General features: G+C 35.5%; 1 protein-coding gene across 3 annotated transcripts in view; it reads right to left on the bottom strand.

Moving 5' to 3' along the window:
- Nucleotides 1-23,532, bottom strand: part of CNOT2 (CCR4-NOT transcription complex subunit 2) — a 90,898-nt gene that overhangs the window by 2,560 nt on the left and 64,806 nt on the right. For all 3 annotated transcript variants that reach the window (XM_059816212.1, XM_059816214.1, XM_059816215.1), the window contains exons 4-14: nucleotides 21,754-21,901; nucleotides 20,952-21,134; nucleotides 18,007-18,086; nucleotides 16,733-16,858; nucleotides 14,047-14,171; nucleotides 12,354-12,474; nucleotides 12,086-12,242; nucleotides 8,235-8,296; nucleotides 8,089-8,138; nucleotides 7,143-7,243; nucleotides 6,440-6,584 (exon numbers count right to left, since the gene is read on the bottom strand). In XM_059816212.1, the coding sequence (XP_059672195.1) occupies nucleotides 6,440-6,584; nucleotides 7,143-7,243; nucleotides 8,089-8,138; nucleotides 8,235-8,296; nucleotides 12,086-12,242; nucleotides 12,354-12,474; nucleotides 14,047-14,171; nucleotides 16,733-16,858; nucleotides 18,007-18,086; nucleotides 20,952-21,134; nucleotides 21,754-21,901 (1,298 nt within the window). The remainder of the gene's footprint in view (nucleotides 1-6,439; nucleotides 6,585-7,142; nucleotides 7,244-8,088; nucleotides 8,139-8,234; nucleotides 8,297-12,085; nucleotides 12,243-12,353; nucleotides 12,475-14,046; nucleotides 14,172-16,732; nucleotides 16,859-18,006; nucleotides 18,087-20,951; nucleotides 21,135-21,753; nucleotides 21,902-23,532) is intronic.

Genomic DNA, 23,532 nt, shown 5'->3' with positions numbered 1-23,532 from the left:
AATAAAATCTAAGAAATCCAACTCTCAGACCTCTCTTCTTTAAGGCAAAACAAGGTCCATCTAGCATAGAAAGCACACTCAGCATGGTAAGGAAACAAAGTAGGGAAAAATGCTAAGCATTCAGTAAGCCTGTATTCCCCAGAGAATACTGTCCCTAAAGCTGGAAAATCCTAGTAAAACTTATGTGAGGTTACAGCCATATGCACTGAAGTGCTGCACACCTGCTTCACTTCTGGTCCCCTGTTCTCTACTCCAACCAAGGGGTTTTTTTTTAGTTGGTTGGGGGTTTTTTTATATTGGTGGTGGATTTGTTTGTTTGGGCTTTTTTATGTTTATATATAAAGTCAATTGCTTTTGGCATTCCTAATTAACACTGCATGCCAGTGTATGTTCTCTTTTTGTGCAGATACATACGTATGTGCTCATACTGAAGAGATGCCTGCTGTTTCCTTTTGTTAGAGACAAGATCAAGGTGTACAAATCTATGCGGGTATTTTGGGGTCAATGGCTGGTTCAGGTTGGGTCTTCAGCAATTCTGAAGTAATTTTATAACAGAAAAAAACCCCACTTAACCTTGTCTTCCATTCGTGGCTTTCAAAGTTTCCATTTTGCACATAATCATGGAAGGGTCCTGCAGACTACTACCAATCTACAGTCAGCTATTGGGGAATTGCTTCTTGAACAAAATTGTAAACAAAGAGAAGGGCTAATAATAAAAGCTTCAATCAGTTACCTGAACCTCCACACGCTCCAAAATGCCTTCAAAATCCCCCATGGAAAATGTCTACTTAAACCAGTAAGACAGTATCAGCAGCCTAAGAAGGGCTTTCCAAACTTAGGGTGGTTTCGTCCCTCTATTGGCAGTAGTAGCTGCGAGCAAGGTGTGTGTCTGAAAGAAACGCTCAGTAGCTTGAGCAGTCCTTTGTGTGCCACAAATTGGCAGTCCCTCATTTAGAAGAAGGAATGTGATTCCCTCCCAAAGTTTCTTTAGAAGTACGTGAGTTGATACTTCAAACTGTCATCAATTTTTAAAATAAACAGGCTTAAAACAGCTTTTTTGATTTGCATCCCAGTGTCAGCAATGCTCAAGACTAATGCCCAGTAGTGTATAAGGACACCTGAAGTTATATCTAACAATACCAAAAAAAGAACTCATTGACCAAATATTTTTGAAAACTAAAAGGTAATTATTTATTACATATAGAAAAATACTTGTATTACAGGTATACTTTATATTTTTCCTTTTGATTCCAGGGGCCACTGTGGTTTAGGATGTGAACAGTAGCACTGATATTTTTTAATATAAACAGATACAAATAAGATGTTAAAATGCCATTTATCTATTGACAAACATCTGTTAAATTGTTTTATTTTCCACATGGAAGTAATTATTAAAAATGAAATACGTTTTACTAACCAAGAATAATGAATACGAAATGTATGCAGAAACTTATAGCACATGTACAATGCTAAATATATTGTTCTACGCAAAGAAATCAATCACTTCTTGTGTCAACCTGAAAATGTGTTTTGATGGTAAAGTTACATCAGCCTGAACATGTACAAACAATAATAGGTAAGAATACTAAGATAGAAGAGAATTGCTTAAGGTGATCCATAGCATTAATAGACAAAACAAAACGTTAGCCAAACAGGAAGTGTCCTGAGGACAGAATATGTGTGTGGACTGTGTAAGTCCACCAAAAGAGATGGTAGAAATCCCACGGCTAGCTCAAAAATTCCAAATGGGACAGGAAAAGCAGCATTTATACTGGCTTAAAGGTGGACGCAAAGATCCAAGTTTAAATTAGGGGCTGAATTAAAATGCTATGGCACATCTCTATTAGAAGAACGAATTTAACTTTCTAGCAATTAATATTCATCTTAAAAGAATAGCGAGTAATTTAATATAGGCAGCAACCCTTACAAGCAAATAAACACTTGGTCATTTAACCTTCTCTCCCATAAAGAATTCCATGTTTTATAACTACAAAATCAAAGTAAAAGGATTTTATAATCTTGTTCCTTAAATGGGATTAATTCTCCTTACTTTTCAAAGGAGGAATTCCAGACAGTTTACTTCAGACAATTTAAATCAGGATTTCAGTACACGTGCAATTGTAGAAGGCATTTTCAGCCTCATATCCACTTCCCTTCCTCTCTCATTTGTCTCTCTCTCATGTCTCCACAACAGCAGCAAACTATATAGCCAAATCCTCAATGAAAAAACAAAGTGTCTTTAACCATACTGTACTTTACACACGCCCTAGGATGAAAAACCATATATACAGACATAGCTGTAATCAGCATTTTCCTGCATTTTGTTTTGCATTTAAGTGAATGTGAAGTTTATTGTTACTCATATTTTTTCACTATTTACTGCCATGTATCAACGTAGAATTAATTTGATTTGATTTCCTAACAGTTTAGAAATTGTCTCATTACTCAGCTGTTCTGCTGCATTTCCTTCTTCGGTCTATTATCTATTATAGAACCTACACCTTAATAAAAAAGATGAATATATTCATTTGATGTTTTCTTGAAAGAAGTTATTCAGTCTGCTTTTCTGGGCTTTGTTAAAACCAATCTAGGACACTATCAAAAAATCTGTTAAACCACGTCTGGTTTATGTTTTTACAAACTTAGTCTTAAGATTTAGTAATATTATCCAAAGTAAAGCTATATTTCACTGTATCTATCGTAATGCAGTATAATTTAAAATAGGTATAATAAATACATAAGCTCATAATGCATAATGCACCATGTCTGCAAAGCACAACACATTAAAATATGCGTTGCCCTATATTTGAGCATACACACTAGAACAACAGACAAATTTATAAAGCACCTTGAAAAACAATTTAATTTGCACATATAAGAGACAGTAATTTACCAGAAATAATTCTTGTCTGACTGCTTCATAAAAGGACTAATGAAACCGTTAAGCAGCAATTACTGTTGTGGCCTTCTAAGGAACTGGTATTCCCAGCATTCAGTAATAATGTAGCAGTTATAGTAAGAGACTGCAATTTATCAGAATTCTTTCTTCTTTTTCCAGCTTCTTATATTTTTAGTTTCCTGAAACATTAGTTAATAATTCTGCGTTTGTTAGAAAAAAATACTTGGCCAAACTTCTCTTTGCATTCAAAGCAACACAGAGTTACCAAATACTGCCATTCTTGTTATGGTAAGTCTGTGTTCGTCTTCCTCCAAGGAAATGTCAACTCCAGAAATTAGCATCAGAGGTAACGACATTACCATACAATGCCAAGATAACACCTGACATACATCTAAGTTCTTATTTATTTATCATAGATTGAAACGTCACAGAACTATTTCTAGCGATTCTTTTTCCATGTAACCAAATTGCAATTTTTCCCCAAATCCTTCTCTAGCTTCCTGTGATCAATACTGAACTTGTCTGCTGTATGTTGCACCAAACTAAAATTAAATAAAAATTTCAAAATAATATTGCAGTCCAATTTTTACATTAGGAAATACACAAGCCTAAAAGAAAAGATATTATCTCTTCCTATGGACACTGGGGGGGGGGAGAAAAAAAAAAAAAAATCATGTTCCTTGTTAGCTTACCACTGCAAGTGCAAAACTTTAGAAAACAGTATCCCTCTCCTTACTAGTTACTAATTTCTTCTTAATGTTGGGGGAATTATTTTCAGTATGCAAAGTAAAGAGAAGAGAATATGTGTAGATCTTTGGCAAATTCATTAGGAAAACAGTAGTGATTAAAACCTGTCTTTCACTGCAGTATCTCCAGGAATGCCTACCAGATGAAGCCAGCTCTACTCTTAAATAAAAAGAGGAAGGATGTAGTCTGCTAATCAACAACTCAAGCACTGGATGCTGAATTTCAGAACAGCACTCAGGACTCCCAAGTAGAGAAAATACTGTCTTCAAAAGTAATGCTTATGCATCAAGTAGCAGCTTCACATAGTTACTACGGGTAGAAAAAGAAGAGACACTAAAGAGGTTACTAAATCTTATACGATGGGGCACGACTACCTGCTAGTAGAAATGTTGTGTTTCCACATAGGGTAAAAACTCAATCTGATCTATCAATATATGAAACTGTATGAGGCTCTTATTGCTCATAAATAAATGGAACATACTCCGTTGACTCTAAAGAAGAAATCTATCCTTTCAAAAGGTAATTACTTCCCCTCTGATGATCTTACGTAATAATAAAATAGCTTTAAACAGCATCGTGGGAAACCTAAGAAAGTATACCAAGCAACAAATAAATAATTCAAGTAGAAATTAAAACTTTCCTTTTGTTTGGTTTTTTTTTTTTTTTGAGGGGACTGATGCTTTCGCTTAAAAGTTCTGGCATTACCTTGCACATATGAAAAAACATACAAGTAGAGCTCACCATTAAAACCTTCAGTCACAAAAATATTGGTTTTCTTATGGTCACAGGAAAGGCAGCAGAGGCAATGAGTCACGCATGCAAATGGACTGAAGAGCCTCCCATATCATTTGGGGCAACTAAAATGTTCATTTCTGAGGGGAGCTTGCACAGGCTAAGCAAATTTACTGGGGGGAGGGGGAAGAAAGAAAAAAGAGCATCATATCTAGTTAATCTCTAGATGATGGCAAACTTCAATATACTGGCTAAGAAATGTAACGCACTTAAAGGGGAGAACACTGAACACTATTCCCTTTAATTTAAAGCTGATGTTTAAAAACACATCAACAGACATGTAACTATTTAATGCAATATTTCATAATCTCCAAGTGCATAGATGCAACTTGCTCATAGAAATGAAATGCCTTTTCAGCAAACAGTTCATAAGTTAGGCTCCAGGTGAAAAGATTTCTGTTTACATGAAATACGTAAGTACGTGGAACCACACAACATAGTTCCAACATGCTGGAATCACATGTGTTGAGTTCAAAGCTTCACGATTAATCTGGTCTGATCTGTTAAGTGTTTTTTAGAGAAAAGCAAGACTGTGATACCAAATCTACAGAAGGTCTGACATGGAAGTTTTATGTTTGCTCTTTAATCGATGAATCCAATATGTCAGTTAGAACTTGAAGCAAAATCATGCCACATCCATAAAATCTCATATAACCAAACTTGAGCGGGCAATGAGATTCTTTACAAACTATTTAACTCAAACAGACTCTAGGTAGGTGTAACAACTGTATGTATATTGCGAATTTATCTTTTTTCAGCTCCAGCTGAAGCTGAATGTATCAACCTTATAGGGCAGGCTATTTTCAAAAGAGCACACCTCTTGCCAGGTTAGTGAATATTAGCACTCCTGCTTTCTCAAATAGTGTTTTTGCACATATCTGCATTAGTAAAATCTTTGCTTTAGTGAGAGAAATCACAGAAATTGGGAGGCAGCAAGGAAAAGGCATTGTACAAGATGGTGTTAAAAGCTGGAATTGGAAGTTGGATGGTCTTAGAAGTTGGAAGATACTGAAAATTAATTATCTTTGCGGTGGAGAAAATGAAGGACAATTCTGTGAATTTCTTCAGCTAACAAGTAAAGGGTGAATATTACTGACAGTATTCATGGACAGAAACGAACAAGTAGATTATCAGAAGTGGGAAGGGAGAAGACTGTAGCTTTTAGATTTTTTTTTTTAGTGACTCTTGGCCTGGAATAGCACCATGAACATATGCCTCCACCCTAAAAGAAGTGATTTATTTCAAAGTACTCTGATATTCAAACAAAGAGCACAAAAAGTCCTGCAGTATGCTCAAGGAGAAATAATAACAGGGGTGGGGAGGGGACACGGGACGGGACACACAACGACAACATACCAAAAACCCAATCCCCCACAAAAAACTGATCAAAACCACACCCAAAACCAAAACAACACCCCCCCCAAAAAAAAAACAAACCACCCCACCCAACCCCCCCAAAAACAAAACCCCAACAAAAACCCAAACCAAAACAGAAACCCCACCCCCCCAAAAAAAAAAACAAAAAACCCCACCCAACCCCCCCAAAACCAAACAAAACCCCAACAAAAAAACAAACCAAAACAGAAACCCCACCCCCCCATACCTATTTTTAATTCCAATGTTAGATGAGGTAGCTCCCTATTGAATTTTCTAAAGCAAAACAATAAAATATCTGCAAGCACAATTTCTAAAGTGCCAAGTAATGCCTTCTATTCTACAAATCTGTACTTTAAAAAAAGCTTTCGATCTAAACAAAACTCGTAAGTTCTACATCCTTGTACCTCCCAAAGCACACAGTAAATAGACATCTCCTTTTCCACAAACAAGCCAGTGTTTTAGGCAATCTCTATTCCCTCACACATCAGAAATTAAGATAATTAACTTAGAAACAATAGGTTAAAAAGTTTGAGAGTTTTGGGGAGGAGGTTGGGTTTTACTTTTGTCCTTTTAAAAATACATGGTTGACAGACTTAAAAAATCTGCACAAGGGAAAAGAGATACCTTAGCTACTTTCCTCCAGTTAAGACAGTCAAAGAAGTAATATGTTCCCCTCTCGTACGTATTGGTTTTCATCGTCGGCTCCATGCCGGGTGCCCTGGTGATCCATACTCGTTCTTCTTTGTGGTATCTCCAATCCCGGTTAAATCTTTCATTTTTAATAGGAAGGAAAAATAATTTTTAGTGTCAGTTATCTGAATTTGATGTCATGAAATACAATTTTAAGGGTTTAGATCAAAACTATACAATGCATTCAAAACCAAAACAAAATTTCTAATACATCTTATACCTGCGATCTCATACCTCTTCCATACAATTACTACACCTCAAACTAATCACAAATGAAACTTTAAGTCTGGTAGGTTCAAACAACAAATTCTTTTTATGATTGTTTACTGTTTTTCATTTTGCTGAAGATAAGTTAGATGTTTAATGATGACTGGCAGTTGCTACTTTTTCACAGTGGTTCATAATAACGCAAAATTTATGAGACAGATTTTTGATTTCTGCTATATGAATAAAAAAAAGAAGTACAAAATACAACCAAGGTTGGAGGAGGTATTTAAAAAAAGGTTTCCAGCTTTAAATTGACTAAGCTTCTGTTTTCAGTGCCTAACTTGTTGGGTTGTTTTTTTTTTTTACATCTACTACTTCATTACTGCAATAGATTAAATCATATAAGACTGACAAAATAGTTTGAACGTACAGCTCTACTGCTGCTAATAGCTGTAATACATCTCCTCCATTCATGTAATAGAGATAAAACAGGAGATCTTCTCCATATCGGCCAAGTTTTATTGCAGCCAGCTGCAAAAGATTGAAGAAAACGAGGATGAAAAATCACAATAGATAAATGTTTTAAGACATCCTATCCCACTTAAATAACACAAGGATACATCCAGAATGTTCTTCCATCCTAAGTGTGTTGCAAATGATAACTCTAATATAACAAGAGTAATAATTATTAAAACAATCATTTTTCTTCACTTTTAGTTAACCTTTCCAACTTAAAAGATACAACAGAAAAATAAACAGAATTAATGAATCAGCAAGACAGAACTTTCTCCCTGCACCTGTGTGTATCATCACCTACTTATTTTTTTAAAATTAAAAACCCAACACATTTACATGTATTTGCTCTCTTCACACTCTGTTAAGTAACATTACTAGAACTTCTTACAATATTTCTCAGTGATCCTTCTTACGAAACTGCAATAGTCGAAAGAAAATACATCTAAGAAAAAATCCCTATTCATGTAGATATGGAAAGCAACAGATAAATGTGAGAATATCTTGAACTGCGATTCTGAGCCTATCTCAAGAACAAATATGTCAATTTAATATGGCATTTGAATATTACAGTATATGGATTATAACAAGCTTGTGCTTTGCATGAAGGACATAGCATACTCTTAAAATCATAATGCGTTCTTTAGCTAATCATGCCAATTCTCAGTTTTGTCTTCCCTTTCTTTTTCTAAGGTGGAATGGGTGCATGATGTGTCCAATTAGCTGGTTAATGTTCACTGTTCCTAAAAAGATTGAGGACATCCACAAAATGCACTGATTTTGAACATTACCTATCTGAAAGAAAATTTAGAAAATTACTGGTAATAAATTAACAAAAAATAAGCACACACACACGTACTCACCTTATCCCTAATGTGAATGTTAGTTAAGTATTCAGATGGAACATGGAAGTCTAAAAAAGAATCGGAATTGATGCAACTATTAAGACATGTAAATGAATATAATTTGCAAATATTAATATTGAATTCAATAGCTATTTCTCTCTTACCTATGTCTTGAGGTCGACAAGGTGATGATGCCCAGGGTGATGCAAATTTGGGATAAAGATTTCTGAAGAAAAGCACAAATTTATCAAAATTAAAAACAAAAAATCAAAACAAACAAACAAAAATTCCCCACAACCAAGCTAGCAAACCTAAAAACCATACCACACAACCAAAATCACTAACTCAGGTGAGGAGGAAGAAAAGGAAATTTCCAGCCCACTTTCCTAAAAAAGCTACATTTATTCATTTTCTTCTTAATAAATGGACTAAGATTATGTTGAAACTGCTATAGGAATCTACAGGGCCAAGATTTCCTTTTTAATCTGTCATTCCTTTAACTTAGATGTCAGGGATCCCAACCCTTTTTAGGGATCCAGTTTTACAGAGGGTTTCAATTTGCATAGGAACAGCTGCCACAAGCCTGGTGTGTTCTGATGTATCAGCCTATGATTTAAAAGGTGAGGAAAAGCTTATGCTGGCAGACTTTTTTTTGTTTTTTTTTTTAAACTAACCAGTAAAGATTTTACTCTTCTTCTAAATTTCAGTGACAATAAATTGAATCCCAGCACAACACGAACATAAGTTTATTATGATTTAGTATTTTTCTTTTATATAGATTTTGCTAACATATATTAAAACACGGAGCCATTAGTTTAATAAAGAGAAAATTATGAACGTTCCAACTCTACTACAATGACTGCTGTACTGAGGAATGAGTTTTCTAATTAACAGTTAAAGAAATGAAAAAAAGGACTGAGCAAAATGTACTTTTGGCAGGTAGCTACAGCCTGTTTTTAATTATCCATGATAGCATGCTATTATGGCAAGTTTTGTAAATGAAACTTGAGTATGGTACACCCCATCAAGACCTTGCTTCCTTCTTGTCAAGGGCCTAATTAATTACTATTAAACCACCCCCCCCCCCCTCCCAGAAATCTACCAATCTACCTGAACACAACTAACTCCCAGCTGAGCTATATGGACCAAAAACTACACTGATCAAGTGGTGTCAATCTTACTCTAGGCTAGTTAATCTTACTGTTAGCACAAACTTATGCTTTAGAGCCTGAAGGAAGAATTCAGTGGCAAAATCTGCAGATGTTGAAAGTAACTAAACCATTCCTTCTGCTGAAAGGATGGATAGGCATTGCCCCAATATAAGGAGCGTTCTGCAACCTCACTACGTCATGTGTGCCCTAGAGGTTTGGTTTCCTAGGGCAAAGAATCCAGGATTTTACAGACTCAGGACTGCACCTCTCTATGGAATAAAAACTGAAGAGTTTGTGCACAGTGTTCCCTCTACGATACAAATAAAACTCTACTAATTTAACATTTTTCAAGGAGGTATTGGACAGCCTACAGTCGTTTTGATGAATATTTCAGAAAGCTTCAGAACATGAACAAACAGGTACATAATCTCTAAATAATGTAATGCCATATTTTAAAATTTTTGTTTATGTAGAATTTTAAGTTACCCTAAGGAATTAGAAGCGTATTTCTTAAGAAATACAGGACTATATAGGCAATACATAATCATTCTTTCAACAACTGAAATAAATCTTAACCTACCTGCACGGAAAATCTATATAAAACTAGGAGTTAGAAGGGTTAATTCAAACCTTTAGATATATACAGAATTCTAAAATTTTGTTTCAAACAGCACATTTATTGTGCTAAGTTTTTAAGTCAGACAGATATCTTTACCATCAGAAGAAAATCAGCAGAAAATTTCAGCTTTCCACATGTGAAATACTTTTTAGTTTTTCAAACGACAATTCATAATGGAAGCAAAGAATGTTTAACATAAGGCAAGATGGCAAGCCAGACACTGAGGACTGCACAGGCTGTTTGTAAATCTTTTCTGTACTATAAAATAAAACCAGCTTTCTGATACAGAACTGTCTGGATAAAATATTAACCCTATCCCCTCCAAGACCGTTAATACCCTATACACAGAAATTAAATGTCAAAAGCCTTTAAAAATCCAGCTATTTACAGCATACTTGCTAAGGAAAAACAGCATGCCAGATATATAGACCGCTTATGTACAAAGACACACTAATAATTTGGATGCTGTATTCAGCAGCTGCATAACACAGCTGTAAGTCGTCACACCATCAAAGCATGTCTAGTATTCCTCTGCAACGAGGTACTAGTTCTATGTAGACTTTCCAATACGTATGTTAAGCTTAAGCTTTATGTTAGTCATTAAAACTAATGAATAACATTGAATAAAACAGCAAACATTACCACCAAAAGTAGTATCGCTACTTCTATTCTGCATGCCAATATCTAGAGAAAGTAGCTATATAACCAAACGACATAACTAGATTCCACCTGCATCTAGGAACAGCTCAAGAATTCAGATACCGATGTACTTGAAATTATTTTAATGAGCAAAGGCATTCTACTTTCAGCTGATCATCCTCAAATTATGTTTGAGCAATCCGTACTGAGAGCAGCAAATTACTTCGATATCATGTAGATCCAGGAGACCCATCTCCCAGTCAGTGCTGTAAGCTCTGGGACTACCAAGGAAAAACAGCAACCCATGGTCAGTACAACTGTTCTTTGTGCATTCTCTTTATGTTGTGGGAGAAGGGGATGGAGTGGGAAACTACTGGATTCAATGGAGGAGTGACTTGCGAGACTAACACTACAAGAAGATACTATGTTAATGTAACACATTCTGCAAATAACTACAGACAATTGTATTAGAAGGCTGACTTTGTATGATCGTTTTGAAATATTTTTAAAAGTGCCAATGGCATAAAAATTTGACTAAGTTTTGATGCAAGCTCTACAGAAAGAATTTCTAGAAGTGGTGATTTCTAAAAAGTTACATCTCTAGAAAGAAATACATACATTCATGCCAATTATTTCAAGACAGAAAAAAATCAGGAGCCATTTTTCCTATGCTTTTCCTCTCACCTTGATATCCACATTCATCAATCTTCCCTGAACTCATACATTCAGAGTGTAGCTCCATATAAATTTGTGAAACATGGAACTGTTTGGTCTTTGTTGCGTTAATATATTATGTGCAAACCTTAAAATGCATATACTACTCTGTCAATAAGGCTAACACTATGTAAATCTCTGCTGAAACAAAATTATGGGAGATTCTCAGCTGAAAGTCAGAGTACCAAAAACTAAATCACAAAAATTTAATCACAAAAATTACAATTACAGTCACCTAGAAGATAAGCATCTTTGTCCAAACTGATCTAGGTTCCTTCTATAACTAGTGGAGAAAGAGAGGCACCCTGGGCTGCTGATGCATCTCATTTATCTTAAGCACTTATCATCGTTAGTGCAGTCACTACCTGCTTTTCTCACCACTGCCTCTACAGGAAGCCTAGGTGACTAAACTTAAGTGAACTGAATGACTAGAAGTTAACTATAAAGCTACATTTTCATTTAAATTAATCTTTGACGCGGGGTAACACCGCAGATGCTCTGTTCATTATTACATTAATATAAATCGAATTTACCCCCCAAGTTGCTGAGAATTATGTGTAGATACCCTCAAGGAATATTATTATTTGAAAAATCATGTATACATGAAATTTATTAACAATATACTGTCAATTCCTTGAAGAAAGTCCTAAAAAAGTTAGGAGAATAAGCAAAGCCACTAGGTTTATTGAAAGCTTGCATAACAAGATCTCAGTACGCCTTGAAGCACCATTCTCTTGTTTATGAAAATTTTATTTTACTGTCATTACATTTTCAAATTTTATTTGGTAAAGTATCTTGTGGGTTTGATAGTTGTGTGAACTAAGTGAGCCTATTATGAATGACAGCATAGTAAAAACAAAACCGAAGATAGTACTAAAAACCAGAAACTTACTCAGGAGAGTTGAGATTGAGACCTAGTGTTGTTAAATCACTTCCTAATGCAAGATGTACCATTCCCGGATCTGTCTCTGCTGCCCTGATGAATGTTAGCAAGCCAATCATTCCAAACTGGTCCGTCACCATCCCTTGAGGAATGTTGGTAACTCGACCTGGGCAAGAACAACAAGTTAATTTTCTCCTTTCAAGAAGTGGAGGAATCAACAACGTCATCTAAATGACTGTCAAAACTTTCAAAGAAGAAAAAGTAGAATGACACATACCATCAGGTAACACCTGAATCCCTTTTTTCTGCTGGTTGTTGTTTTGCGTAGTTGAACTTTTATCTCCAGGAAACTTGGGCCCATCTGTGCTGGATGATGTTTTGCCTGATGTACTCAAATTCTGTTAAAAATAATGTGCAGAGTTGGTATGATGGAAACAAACGAAAATGGAAAAACTTGTTGACTGTATCTTTCAGTCAAGTGCTCTAAACCAGCATGTCAAGTCACTCTAATAAGTTAGGCACTAAAATGGAACAAAGCTGAAGCTCTTGAGTTCTGTTGACAAACCTTATGCAATATTTACAGCTTCCTAAAGTACACCTGTCATACAATAAGAGCTATCAATGAGCCTATAGCTTGCAGTCTAAAAGGATAAGAAAGTATTTTACACTTGAGTTTGAATACACAACGTGCCCATGACTAGGTGATACATTGGACTCAAAACATCATATATTTTTCCCATACAGTCTTGCTCCAACACAACACTCCATGATGTAGCAAGAGATAATAACTCAAGCCAATTTCAGGTGCAAGCAGCATACAGTTGGCACATTTGCAACTATCAGGAAAGAGATGTAAATACTACGTCTGGCAAGAAAACTGTGATTGTACTCCAGGAGCCCATATAATGACAAAAGATATCTTCTGTATCTTCTTACTCTTTATTATTCTTTAAAACAACTCTGCAGTAACACAATGTAATCACATTTACCCCCTCCTTCCTTACTGTATTCAACAATAACTGTATCAGAACATTTTCCACACGATAAACCTGGCCACAACATTTGGGGGCTAGGCTTCCCTCTGCCCCTTTTTTGAACAGTTGCATTTTTCAGTTTTCACATGAGTTTGTGGTCACATCTACTACCTACTCATTAGTATTTATGCAATCCTGATTAACATATTTTTTGCAATTATAAGTAATAAAACAATCACACTAGAACATTTTGTCAAATACTGTAGGAAACTGTGCTCTGCCATTCATATTTTATACACCTTTCATTTGTAATAAAAAAGTAATTTTTATTACAAGTCTTTCCAAGTAAAAATGAAAAAACCCATAATCTTATGATCTAAGCTAGATATCTAACACATGATAATTACAACAATACTTAAGATACAGCGTATCCCACTAGTCTACAACATACCCACGAATGCTCCACTATTAAAGGAGCTTGTTCCCTGTGATTTCATTTCCCCATCAAGAATTTTACCTTGAAGTGATATTGTACCACCTAACTTTTAAAGGATTTGACAGCTTTGAAGAAGGATGTTATAATGTGTAAATTACTACTACTGATGAGAGGCACCAACAGCAAAAAATGAGCTGGAATTGGTAGAAAAAGACATTATGAATTGCGAAACTTGAAAAATATGTATCAATTCTCAGAAATAAATTTTGAGGTTTTCTTCAAGTTCCTCCCTGGCCCCTCCCCAAAATACAAAAGGATACACAGAAGTCATATTACATTAAGAAAGCAAGGTCACAGTGACTGTTTGGACCAAAATACTTCCTGAGACATTCCATTTACATAATTATACATGAAATGCTGCTTATGCAAAATTTCTCGTTAATTTAGAGGGGCAAATTTGAAAATCTTATCTTACAAATATAGTCACTGCGCATTTTAAAATGTAATCATCAAAAGAAGTACGAACACTCAAAATAAAAGAAGATTTGAGGTTTACTTACAGATTTATTGTCATCATTACTCGATGTTGGGTCTTTGTAGCTGGAGCCTGGTAATGCTGGAAAATCTTCATTGTGTATTGAAAAGTCCTGGGACTGCTCACTTGCTGGTTTTGTTACCATTCCAACTATCATCAAAATGAAAGCAGGACTAACATTAAACAACTGCTATGTAAAGAATTTTCTGCTGTTGATCTTGCTTACTGTCCATTTTCATTATGTGCAAGCTGTACAGCAGAAATGACTTTCAAAAAAACAGGTAAACCAAACCAAAGCATATTCATTTAAAACATTCACACATTAGACTAAAGCCTCTTATTTAAGTGTGAGCTGAGAAACACTCTGGGTTAAATTCATAGACACATCCACTGCTTTAAAGAATGAAGCCCAGTACTTTTACCAGGAACAGCACCTGTTTTGCACATCTAAATAATCAAATAATCTTTACAGGCATTATTAAAAAGGTATTTAAGGATATCCACTGATGAAGGAAGGACGTACTGCTTTTAAGATTATAATATATTTTTCCTCCATCCCCTAATTGCATAAAGAATTTCTTAATATCATCTCTTTAGAAGCATATATTTTTAAAGGATGCCCAGCTAACTTGCAACAGAACATATCACCAATGAAATACTTGCCTGTGACATAAGAACGACTCCTACTTTCAGTATGAAAACTGAAAGCATTTAGCCTGCAACTCTCAGTGCTCTGACCCTAATTTAAAAAAAGTAGGCCAGTCACATTGGAACATGGATTCCGACTATTGAAAAGCAACATTCTTCTTTTTTTTTAATGCCAGTTAAAAAAAAAAAGAACGAAACAAAAAAAACAACCAAAGAAAAGCCCCCACAGCACGCACCCAAGGGCAAATATTCTTTGCTGCGAGACAGAGAATACAATGATTTGGTTGCAAACAACACTGCACTAGAGGAAGAGAAGACAGTAGTCTAGGGCCTATTTGTCAAAGATTCTTAATAGATGTATAGCATCTAAAATAGTTCAGTAGCTGACAATATATGACTTTCTCTAGTATTCTGAAGTTATAGATCAAAGTTCCTTTATTTTAACAAAAAAACCCACTGAGTTAATCTTGTTTCTGCTGTTCATCCTTTTCATCCAGAGTTGTTATGATTTCTTCCACTAGATGAAGAAAACTGATAATGAATTAACTGTGTGTTGCATATTCTCATTCTATCTAAAAAGTTGTTTGAAGTCTAAATTTTCCTAAATAAGCTAAGCATGAAGAAAGTGTCTCTGCTCAGTTTCAAACCTTTTTCTTGACAACAACCAAAAGTGCTCTCTACTTCTTGTTGCTGGAGACAGTGGCCAGTGCCTCTTGTATCCCTATTTCTTGATTGTTTATACCACCATACCCATCCCCTGCATTAAGCAGGTGCTCAAGAGAACTCTTCAGACAGAGAAATTTCTTTTCTGGTTCACCACACAGTCATGCAAACAGCTATGCTAGCACCAAAACAGGGAAATGTTGTAAGCATGGGAGCAATTGGAGATTTTTTTTATGTGGCAGTGCTGCTGAATGTTGAACTCCTACTCCATGCTGGAAGTACATTTGTGTGGATCTCCTTCCTACCTTCTATCAATTTTCCATGTAATGGCTTCTCTTTCAGAGACAGACAAAATCTCATGTAAGCCACAAGCCGTATTAGCTCTCCACTCTCAGTGTGGCTTTTCAGTGTCTTTATTTGGGGAAAGTCACTTTTCCCTGTGTTTAGGAGCACTTCAGTTGAACTCGTTTAGCTCTTTCTCACAGCTATCTTAAGCAGAGGGCCCTGGTTACGCCCAATCCATGAGGCTACTTTCTCCTGATAATGCGTATCTATTATTTCTCTCCAATTAAAATTGGAGGTATCTCTGAAAAACACTAGCTTTTTATAGTTAGAAAACACTGGGTTATTTTTGGTTGGAAATTTGAGAAGTGTCACAAAAATAACTTTAGATTATAAAAGCAACTTTTCAGAGTAGCTGATGCAACATGCATGACAAAATTACTAAAGCAGTAACAAAAAAAACGAATTGTGCCTCACACTAAGCTTACCTGAATTTTTTCCAGACCCAAATAATAAGATTCGTATCCACCTTAAATTTTTTTCTTTTATTATTTTTTAAGCTGTTCAGCAAGAATTATATAAGACACAGACTTGGAATCTGACTGATAACAGTTGATGCTTACAGGTTATTTTCTGAAATCTGATGTTCATCATAAGAGTGACAATGAACAGTACCTACAGCAAGTACTACCAATAAACATATACAGTATGTTTACAGGTGCTGACTTTTTACACAGTAACACCTCTAGTAATCAAATATTATTTCTAAAATTTACTACTCAGACCTCAACAGTTTTTGTATACAGGCAATTAGAAAACAACCTATTGCCTAAGAAATGTCAAGAGTGAGCAGCTTCAGAGTAATCATACTACACAGACTGAAAACCCCAACAACCTCTACTGATGGTGAAACTAAAGCAGATGAGTTCTAATACTTACAAAAGCCTGAGGGGAATCTCCAATCACAGAGATATTGATTATTTGTTTTTAAAAAATGAGACTTAGGAGCTCAAGTGTCAGGCATTTTCAAAAAGACTACCTATTGTCTTATGAACAGCAAAAGGTCAATCAAGCCTATACCGATTTCATTCAAAGAGCTTTCAAAAGTATAGTCTTACCATAGGGAGCCCTTCCAGCTAAAGGGTTTATTAACGGAGTTGGATTGCCACTTCCTTCCCTTCTGTTTCTGTCCGCTAGTGCTGGAAAATCTGAGAGGTCCAGTCCTGTCACATTTTCACTTCCATCTACAATAAAACCAGATATTTTAAATTCCCTAACGTTTTTTACTCAAATACTTCATTATGTGCAAGATAAATGTAGGATATATTTTCTTTCTTCAAGTTGATTTTTTTACTCTTGCTATAATTATTACAAATAGCTACAGCCTCTGTGTTACAAGACTAGCCTAAACAGCATCAAGATGTTTGGGGTTTATTTTTAAACAATAGTCAGTCAACAGTATTTAGTAGCAAGGTCTACTCATTTTGAATTAAAGAATGCACACATAAAAGAGAGGCAGATTATCAAAGTTACAGTACTAGGATAGGTAGCCTGTCTAAAATTTAAAGGAGCTATAAGAAGAAATTTGAGAGAAGATAATAACCCATATTAGCAGCAGCATAAAGGAGCTATTTTGTCCTTAGATAAGGTAAGATAAAGCTGAAGCAGCTGTAGAGCCAATGCAGTGCAAGTTTCATGGGAAAATTTTTTGATTTGCAGCAGAAAATACTATGTAGGAGAGGCTAGAGCTGCAGCTCTATAAAGATGTCACAAGGTCCTAGGGGATGCCCAAACCCTTCCACTCTGTGATGTCACCAGCACCTCAAGTTGCTTCATATACACAGCCACCTACAAAAACGTCAGCACAGACAAACCTAAGGCGTTTATGCTTGAGGAAATTTTCCCCTCTCTTTCATTAAATTCAGGTGAAGAAGGAATTCCCAGAGAAAAATCGTAACTGAAACAACCAATTGAAAGGATCACATTACAAACCAGCTGTTCAAAAGGAGTTTGAGATTTCAAAAAATGCTTTCACACTGTTTTTACCCTATATGTTTTCGTAGAAAACGGATAAATCTTTTCTTCTCTGAAGCCCTTTTCAATTCTGTAAGCTATTTTGCATTTCTAACCAACTAGGTACAATCTATAGTCATGTGATGTACAGCGAGCATTCTACAGAATACTTTCACTTTGTCTTCAAAAGCATTAAAATCCACTGTTATGAAGTAGTTACAGTTTCATAGCACTGCTCTTGGAGCAGCATTTCTACTGAACAATTGAAAATTATAACAAAGTTGCACTCCAACAGAACAAACTAGTTTCAATTAGACTTATTTAGTCAAAATATCTCTCTACTGTACTTTAAGATCAACATTGATCAGAGTAAACTCACCTGTTCCATTAAAAATGTTACTTGATAAGGAGTTATTCATTCCAAATGCCTGATTTCTGTTCATCCCAAATCCAGACATACTGTGAAAAAAATCCAGGAAGTCAGACAAAAGGGTATATACATACTTTGTAATTTTCAGTGGAAGGCATTGAGGGGAAAAAAAACAAAACAACCAACCCCTAAATCACTTAAATTATTTCAAGTTTAAGCAACGCACATTAGCCTAAACTCAGTTTTTAATTATTTTCCTTTATACTTCTGAAAACTCTGAGGAGCAGCAGCAGCAGGCACTGCTCAATCAAGACAACTGGAATGACTTCAAAGTAACTTCATTTTTTAATAGCCACTGTGTCTTAAGACATCTGTCAACCAACAAGTTATGACAAACATGATCGTCACTCAATAATTTCATATAGAAAAATGAAGCAGCAGTAAATGCAATAGTGAAAAGTCAGACTGCAATCCATTCGTTTGCAGGTGGGAAGCTGGATCATAGAAGTGATCAAGTTTGTCATGACTTGGTTATAAGCTGAACAGTTATAGTGTGTAATCATCACCACGCACATATGGCACTACTACAAGCATAGGGATGGTCTCTGCCACACAAGGTCACCAGAAAAATTAGTTTCATATAGTCAGGCAAAAATGTTTGAAGACATCTAAATATCATCTAGGACTATCATGGTCAGAAAGACACCCTCACAAATGATCTGCTTCATTCTGTGTGAGCTGGAGATGTTGAGAAACCAAAAGGTAGGCCCCAGCTGAGTGAGATTCTGAATTTCTGCCCTGTGGGAAATCACAACATTCATTTTTCCCCTGTAACAGGAGGGAAGCTGATGTTTTAGACGTTTCTGTAAATAAAAATGTCAAACATCTTCCTAGTGGAAATTTTACCTACACAGACTTTTTCCTCAATTACAAATCTGAAGCATTTTATTCCAATTTGAAATAGCCATAAATGCTTCATTTTGTATTGAGACATCAATAAAGGGAACAGTTAGCAAAGACTGGTCCTGTCCTGCTTTGTTTCCCCAAGGTGGTGTATTTCAAAGACATCCAGATCTTTGACAGCTCACACATCTGAAGAAACATATTCCTGGTATCATCTGTGAATTCTAGGCCTGGTGAGAGCACCAACAGGAGACAACTCAATCTTGAGGGCATATAACCTAGCCTGATGACAGACAGTATTTCTCATGCAAGGGGTTTTTTGTTTGCTTTTAAAGTAATTAGAAATAACCATGTTAAGAATTTCAGGGATAAGAAAAGGATTAGGCCACAAAATGCATACTTCTCTACAGTTATTTGTAACCTGGTTTACCAATGTAACTAAAGAAAGGGAAAGTGAACTATTTTTATGTCCGAAAACCTAAAAACTTTCATTGCTCCAACTAAGGCAACCATTCAGAAAACACTTCTTGGAAGTCACATAATTCATACACCTGTCAAGGAAGCACCATAATTTTTTTTTCCAAGTATAATTTCAAAATTTTGTTAAATATATCAATTAACAATTGGATATGTAATACTACTGTACTTTTGTAGGCTAATAAACTGTGGAATAAGAACTTGTCATTGTTCCAGTGATATTTCCCTCTCAACTTCTAAAAATTGTAGCTTCTTAAAAATGAGATCTACAATGCAAACAGTGAAAGATGAGGATTTTAATTCAAATGCTCTTACAGACAGGGATTTCATTATCTACCCTACAGGTGAATGATATTTAAACAAGTACTTTCTATATGTATATCGATCTCCAAAATCATTGTCCCCTGCATGTAGAGTTTTAAAGTGTACTAATATTTCAACCTTTTGTGATGCTCAGGTTTCAAAAACACTTAAAAATATAAAATTATCTTTTTAATTTATCATCTCCTTTACTTGCCACTATACATCACAGGAAAGAAAAGGCAAATTCTAGTTAATCAGAGGCAAGATACAAAGTCTTCTCACACTCCAAGAATATAAACCACTACTACCAAATCCCTATTGCTGTGATTGAGAAAAGCATTTTTATGCCTATATCATAGTGTGAAACTACAGAACTAAATAGCCTGATCAAGTTTCAGATAACCGTGACATTAGCTTTCACCTTCCTTTATCCATTTTGTAAAATACTAGACTGGGTTAGAGGTGGCACCTGACTGCCACGAGCTTGTCTGTGCTCTGTGTAAGAGTCAGTCCCCTAAGGAAGGGCCTGAAGGGAGAAAAAAGGATAAAACTGGGAGCACACAGATTGTGAAGTTGTGGAATGAAGCCTGGGAAGCAGTCAGCTGTGCGAAGCTGTGACCACACACATTAAGTAATTAGAATCAACACACTTATTACTACAAGTTTATCAGGATGAACTAAGCATAAACATAGCACCAAAACACAGTTACAGCCTAATGATTTATGATGTTACAGTCTTGCCTGGTTAGAAAATGAGCAGAAGTGACTGAGAAGCTTTTGGCATCCAAATGTGTACCCACATCCTTAAACAAATGGCAAATCACTGTTGCCCATGTTATTCCAGAATTTAAACTAGTACAACACTAGGTCCCTACTGCATCTGAATCAGTTAACTATTCTTCCAGAATAACTATCATGTTTCTAAACCTTGCCTTACTTCTTCCCAAACTCATAGATGAATAATCTTAAAATGGAAGCATATACCCAAAAATCAATGTATGTTTCAAAAATAAACTCAGGAACACACCAGAAACATCACATATCTTAAAGAAGCAGCAGCAGAAATTCAGTAGTCAGAAACAGAATTTAGCTTAAAGGCCTCAAAAAGCTTGTGTGAATATTAAAAGCAGCTTCAAAGTTTATTGCCATGTGACAAGGACACACAAAGCAGTGCTTTCGAGCTTTATTCTAATGGATAAAAATTAGATTTCCAGAGCAGCATTTAAGCATGTCCATGGCTGTACAGGGATGGTCTGACTAAACAGCCTTACCTGTTCACAGTAAAAGGTTGTCGAGAGGGTTGCTGCTTTGGCATACATATTATGCTTGGAGAGCTTCTGTTGGGGCTGCCTAACCCTGAACTGCTCATGCTGTTTGTCCTGCTGGGAATTCCAATGCCCTGACCAACCTGGGAGTGGTTCATCATATTCCTAGGATTCATAGGCAATATCCCCCTGAAAGAGAAAAACCATCCACACAGATGAATCTGTACAATAGTATTTGGTTACTCATTTAGACTACTAACATAGGATGGACTCTGAGCTGTTGCAACTTAATTTGTGCTTGGCGTCAATACAGCATGTTTGGATTACTCTCTATAATTAATATAGGTTTGGTTTTCTTCAGAAATACCAGATGACCCATTACATACTAATCAAGTCCTTGGTCAGGTTTAGATAAATACTTAAGTGTTATGTATTTGAAAAGGTGTTACAGCTCTTTTTTTAATGAGCACTTCAGACCTACTACCTTAATATGCTTATACAGTATATGACATCCATACAAAAATTTTAACTGTACATTTACAGGAACAATCAAAAAACAGCCTCTTACATTCTGAAGCAGAATTTGCCAGCAATTTGTCCTTTACATACAAAAAACAAATACTGTCTTACAGTAAGTCCTTACTGTTTTACAGTATTATTTCCCTAACATAGGCAGTGGTCAATAGAAACTACTTTTCTTCTCTTTTAATTAATCAGACTGTAATCAGTTGAGGCAAAATATGCAGAACATTTAACAAGAGCTCTGCAGAAAGACACAATTGCAGAAATATTGGCTATCAATAAATACCTGCTCGGAGATGGAGGCGTGTGAAGTGACATTGTTGGTACCCCTGTTGTTGGCGTTACGTGGCTCGGTAACTGAGTGCCTTGTGATAAGCTGCGATTTAACTGAGGGGTATTGTTGCTCATTCCCCTCATTGGAAGGCCTAGTGCACCTATTGAAAAAAAATTCAGAGGGGTGGAGATACAGAGCAATCAGGAACAAAGTCTTCTCCATCAGGTATAGATGGAAACAATTTATGCTCATAACCTACAAAAAAGTGTAAAGACTGAAGGAAAGTGCAGTGTAAAAACTAAGTCCTTGTTTTCATAGTAGAAGCCCAATTATCTCAAATTTGCCCCATTTCTGTTAAACTTTAGAAAGGCTCTTTAAGGAATTTGTGTATTTGAGTCACTAACAAAATTTTGTTTCCTTTGAGATGCGTACTGTAGAGAAAGGTTTTAGTTTTGAGTTTTTGATGAGGACATGGACATCTACAAATTATCTCAAAAAAGGCAGCATTTTGAGAAAATTAATAACTGCACTCAAGAAATACATTCATTACTTTTGAATAAACTGGTATATATTTGGCCAGTATTTAGAACACTGATTTGTCTTGTTAAAAATAAAGCAAATATTTAATAAAAAAAGAAAATTATTAATATTTAATTAACAATAACATTGCTTTTAGGACAACAAAAGGAACTTTTTAGGCCAGTTCTCTGTAAAGCTTAAGTCGCTTCTTTTTGATAACAGAACTTCAGTGTCCATGATCAAGTCAAGTTCAATCTTTTGAGAAAAGAAAGCAAGCAGAATTTTAAATGCCCTCTGTTAGCATATACAGAACATTTTTAACATTGTGATCAAAAGTATTTTCTACACAAACTATTGGGTGTGACAGAATAAAGTAAGTACTTCAGTGAGGTAAAAAAAGAAATCACTTTAACTCAGAACAGCAAAAGATAACCACTTGCTGCTCATCTCAAAACATCCAAAAACTTTATGAAGTTTCTCATTATTCTCACATAGCTTTTATGTATTTATGAAGTTTCAGAATGATGTTCAAAGACAAGAAAAAGTCATTTAGTGCAACATATCAATAGAAACAAACTTAGCATATGAAATGTGATGGCTAGCAAAGTAACAGTCCTTATTTCTTTGGCATAAGGCTGCTGAGTAGCCTCACAGAACTCAAAACTGTATCTTGAAGACCAAACAAAAGAAAAATGATGATGAATCAGCACTCTCCCATGGTAGATCACCCCTGCAGAAGAGCTGAATATGCCAGTGTATAACGTGATTAAATACTAACGTGATTAAATACAAAGAACGGACACAGTATATGCTCAGGTTATTATCATGGACAAGGTCTGAAGAAACCTCCCCGTCGTTTAGCTCTCACCCTTTAAGAAATGCTGTCTGTCCATGTCCTACCCTACAATTTGCAATCCAAGAAGTTTACAGTAACACTTGAAGTTTTGATAACACTCAAATTTATCTCTATACATTCAGATTAAGAGGTAGTGTGACTTGCTGTAACAAGCCTCCTAAGACTTCATTAAATGCTGATTATATCAAGGTGTTCACTGTAAATATTTTGGCAATTTGCTGCATCAGAATAATTTCAATGAGCATAAATATACATTATAAACAATATTTCACACTGATTAACAATTAGGTGGAATTTTAAAAATAAAATGGTAAAGAAAATATACATACACTTCCAAGCTAGATACAGTACTGAAAAACATGATTACAATATTCAGGAAATTTTGTGCAAGCATTTGTTTCAGCAAAGCCAGTTTT

The sequence above is a fragment of the Gavia stellata genome, chromosome 4, assembly GCF_030936135.1.
Source record: "Gavia stellata isolate bGavSte3 chromosome 4, bGavSte3.hap2, whole genome shotgun sequence".
Classification (NCBI taxonomy): Eukaryota; Metazoa; Chordata; class Aves; order Gaviiformes; family Gaviidae; genus Gavia; species Gavia stellata.
Note: the sequence above shows the minus strand (reverse complement) of the source record. Positions and strands in the feature narration are given on the sequence as shown.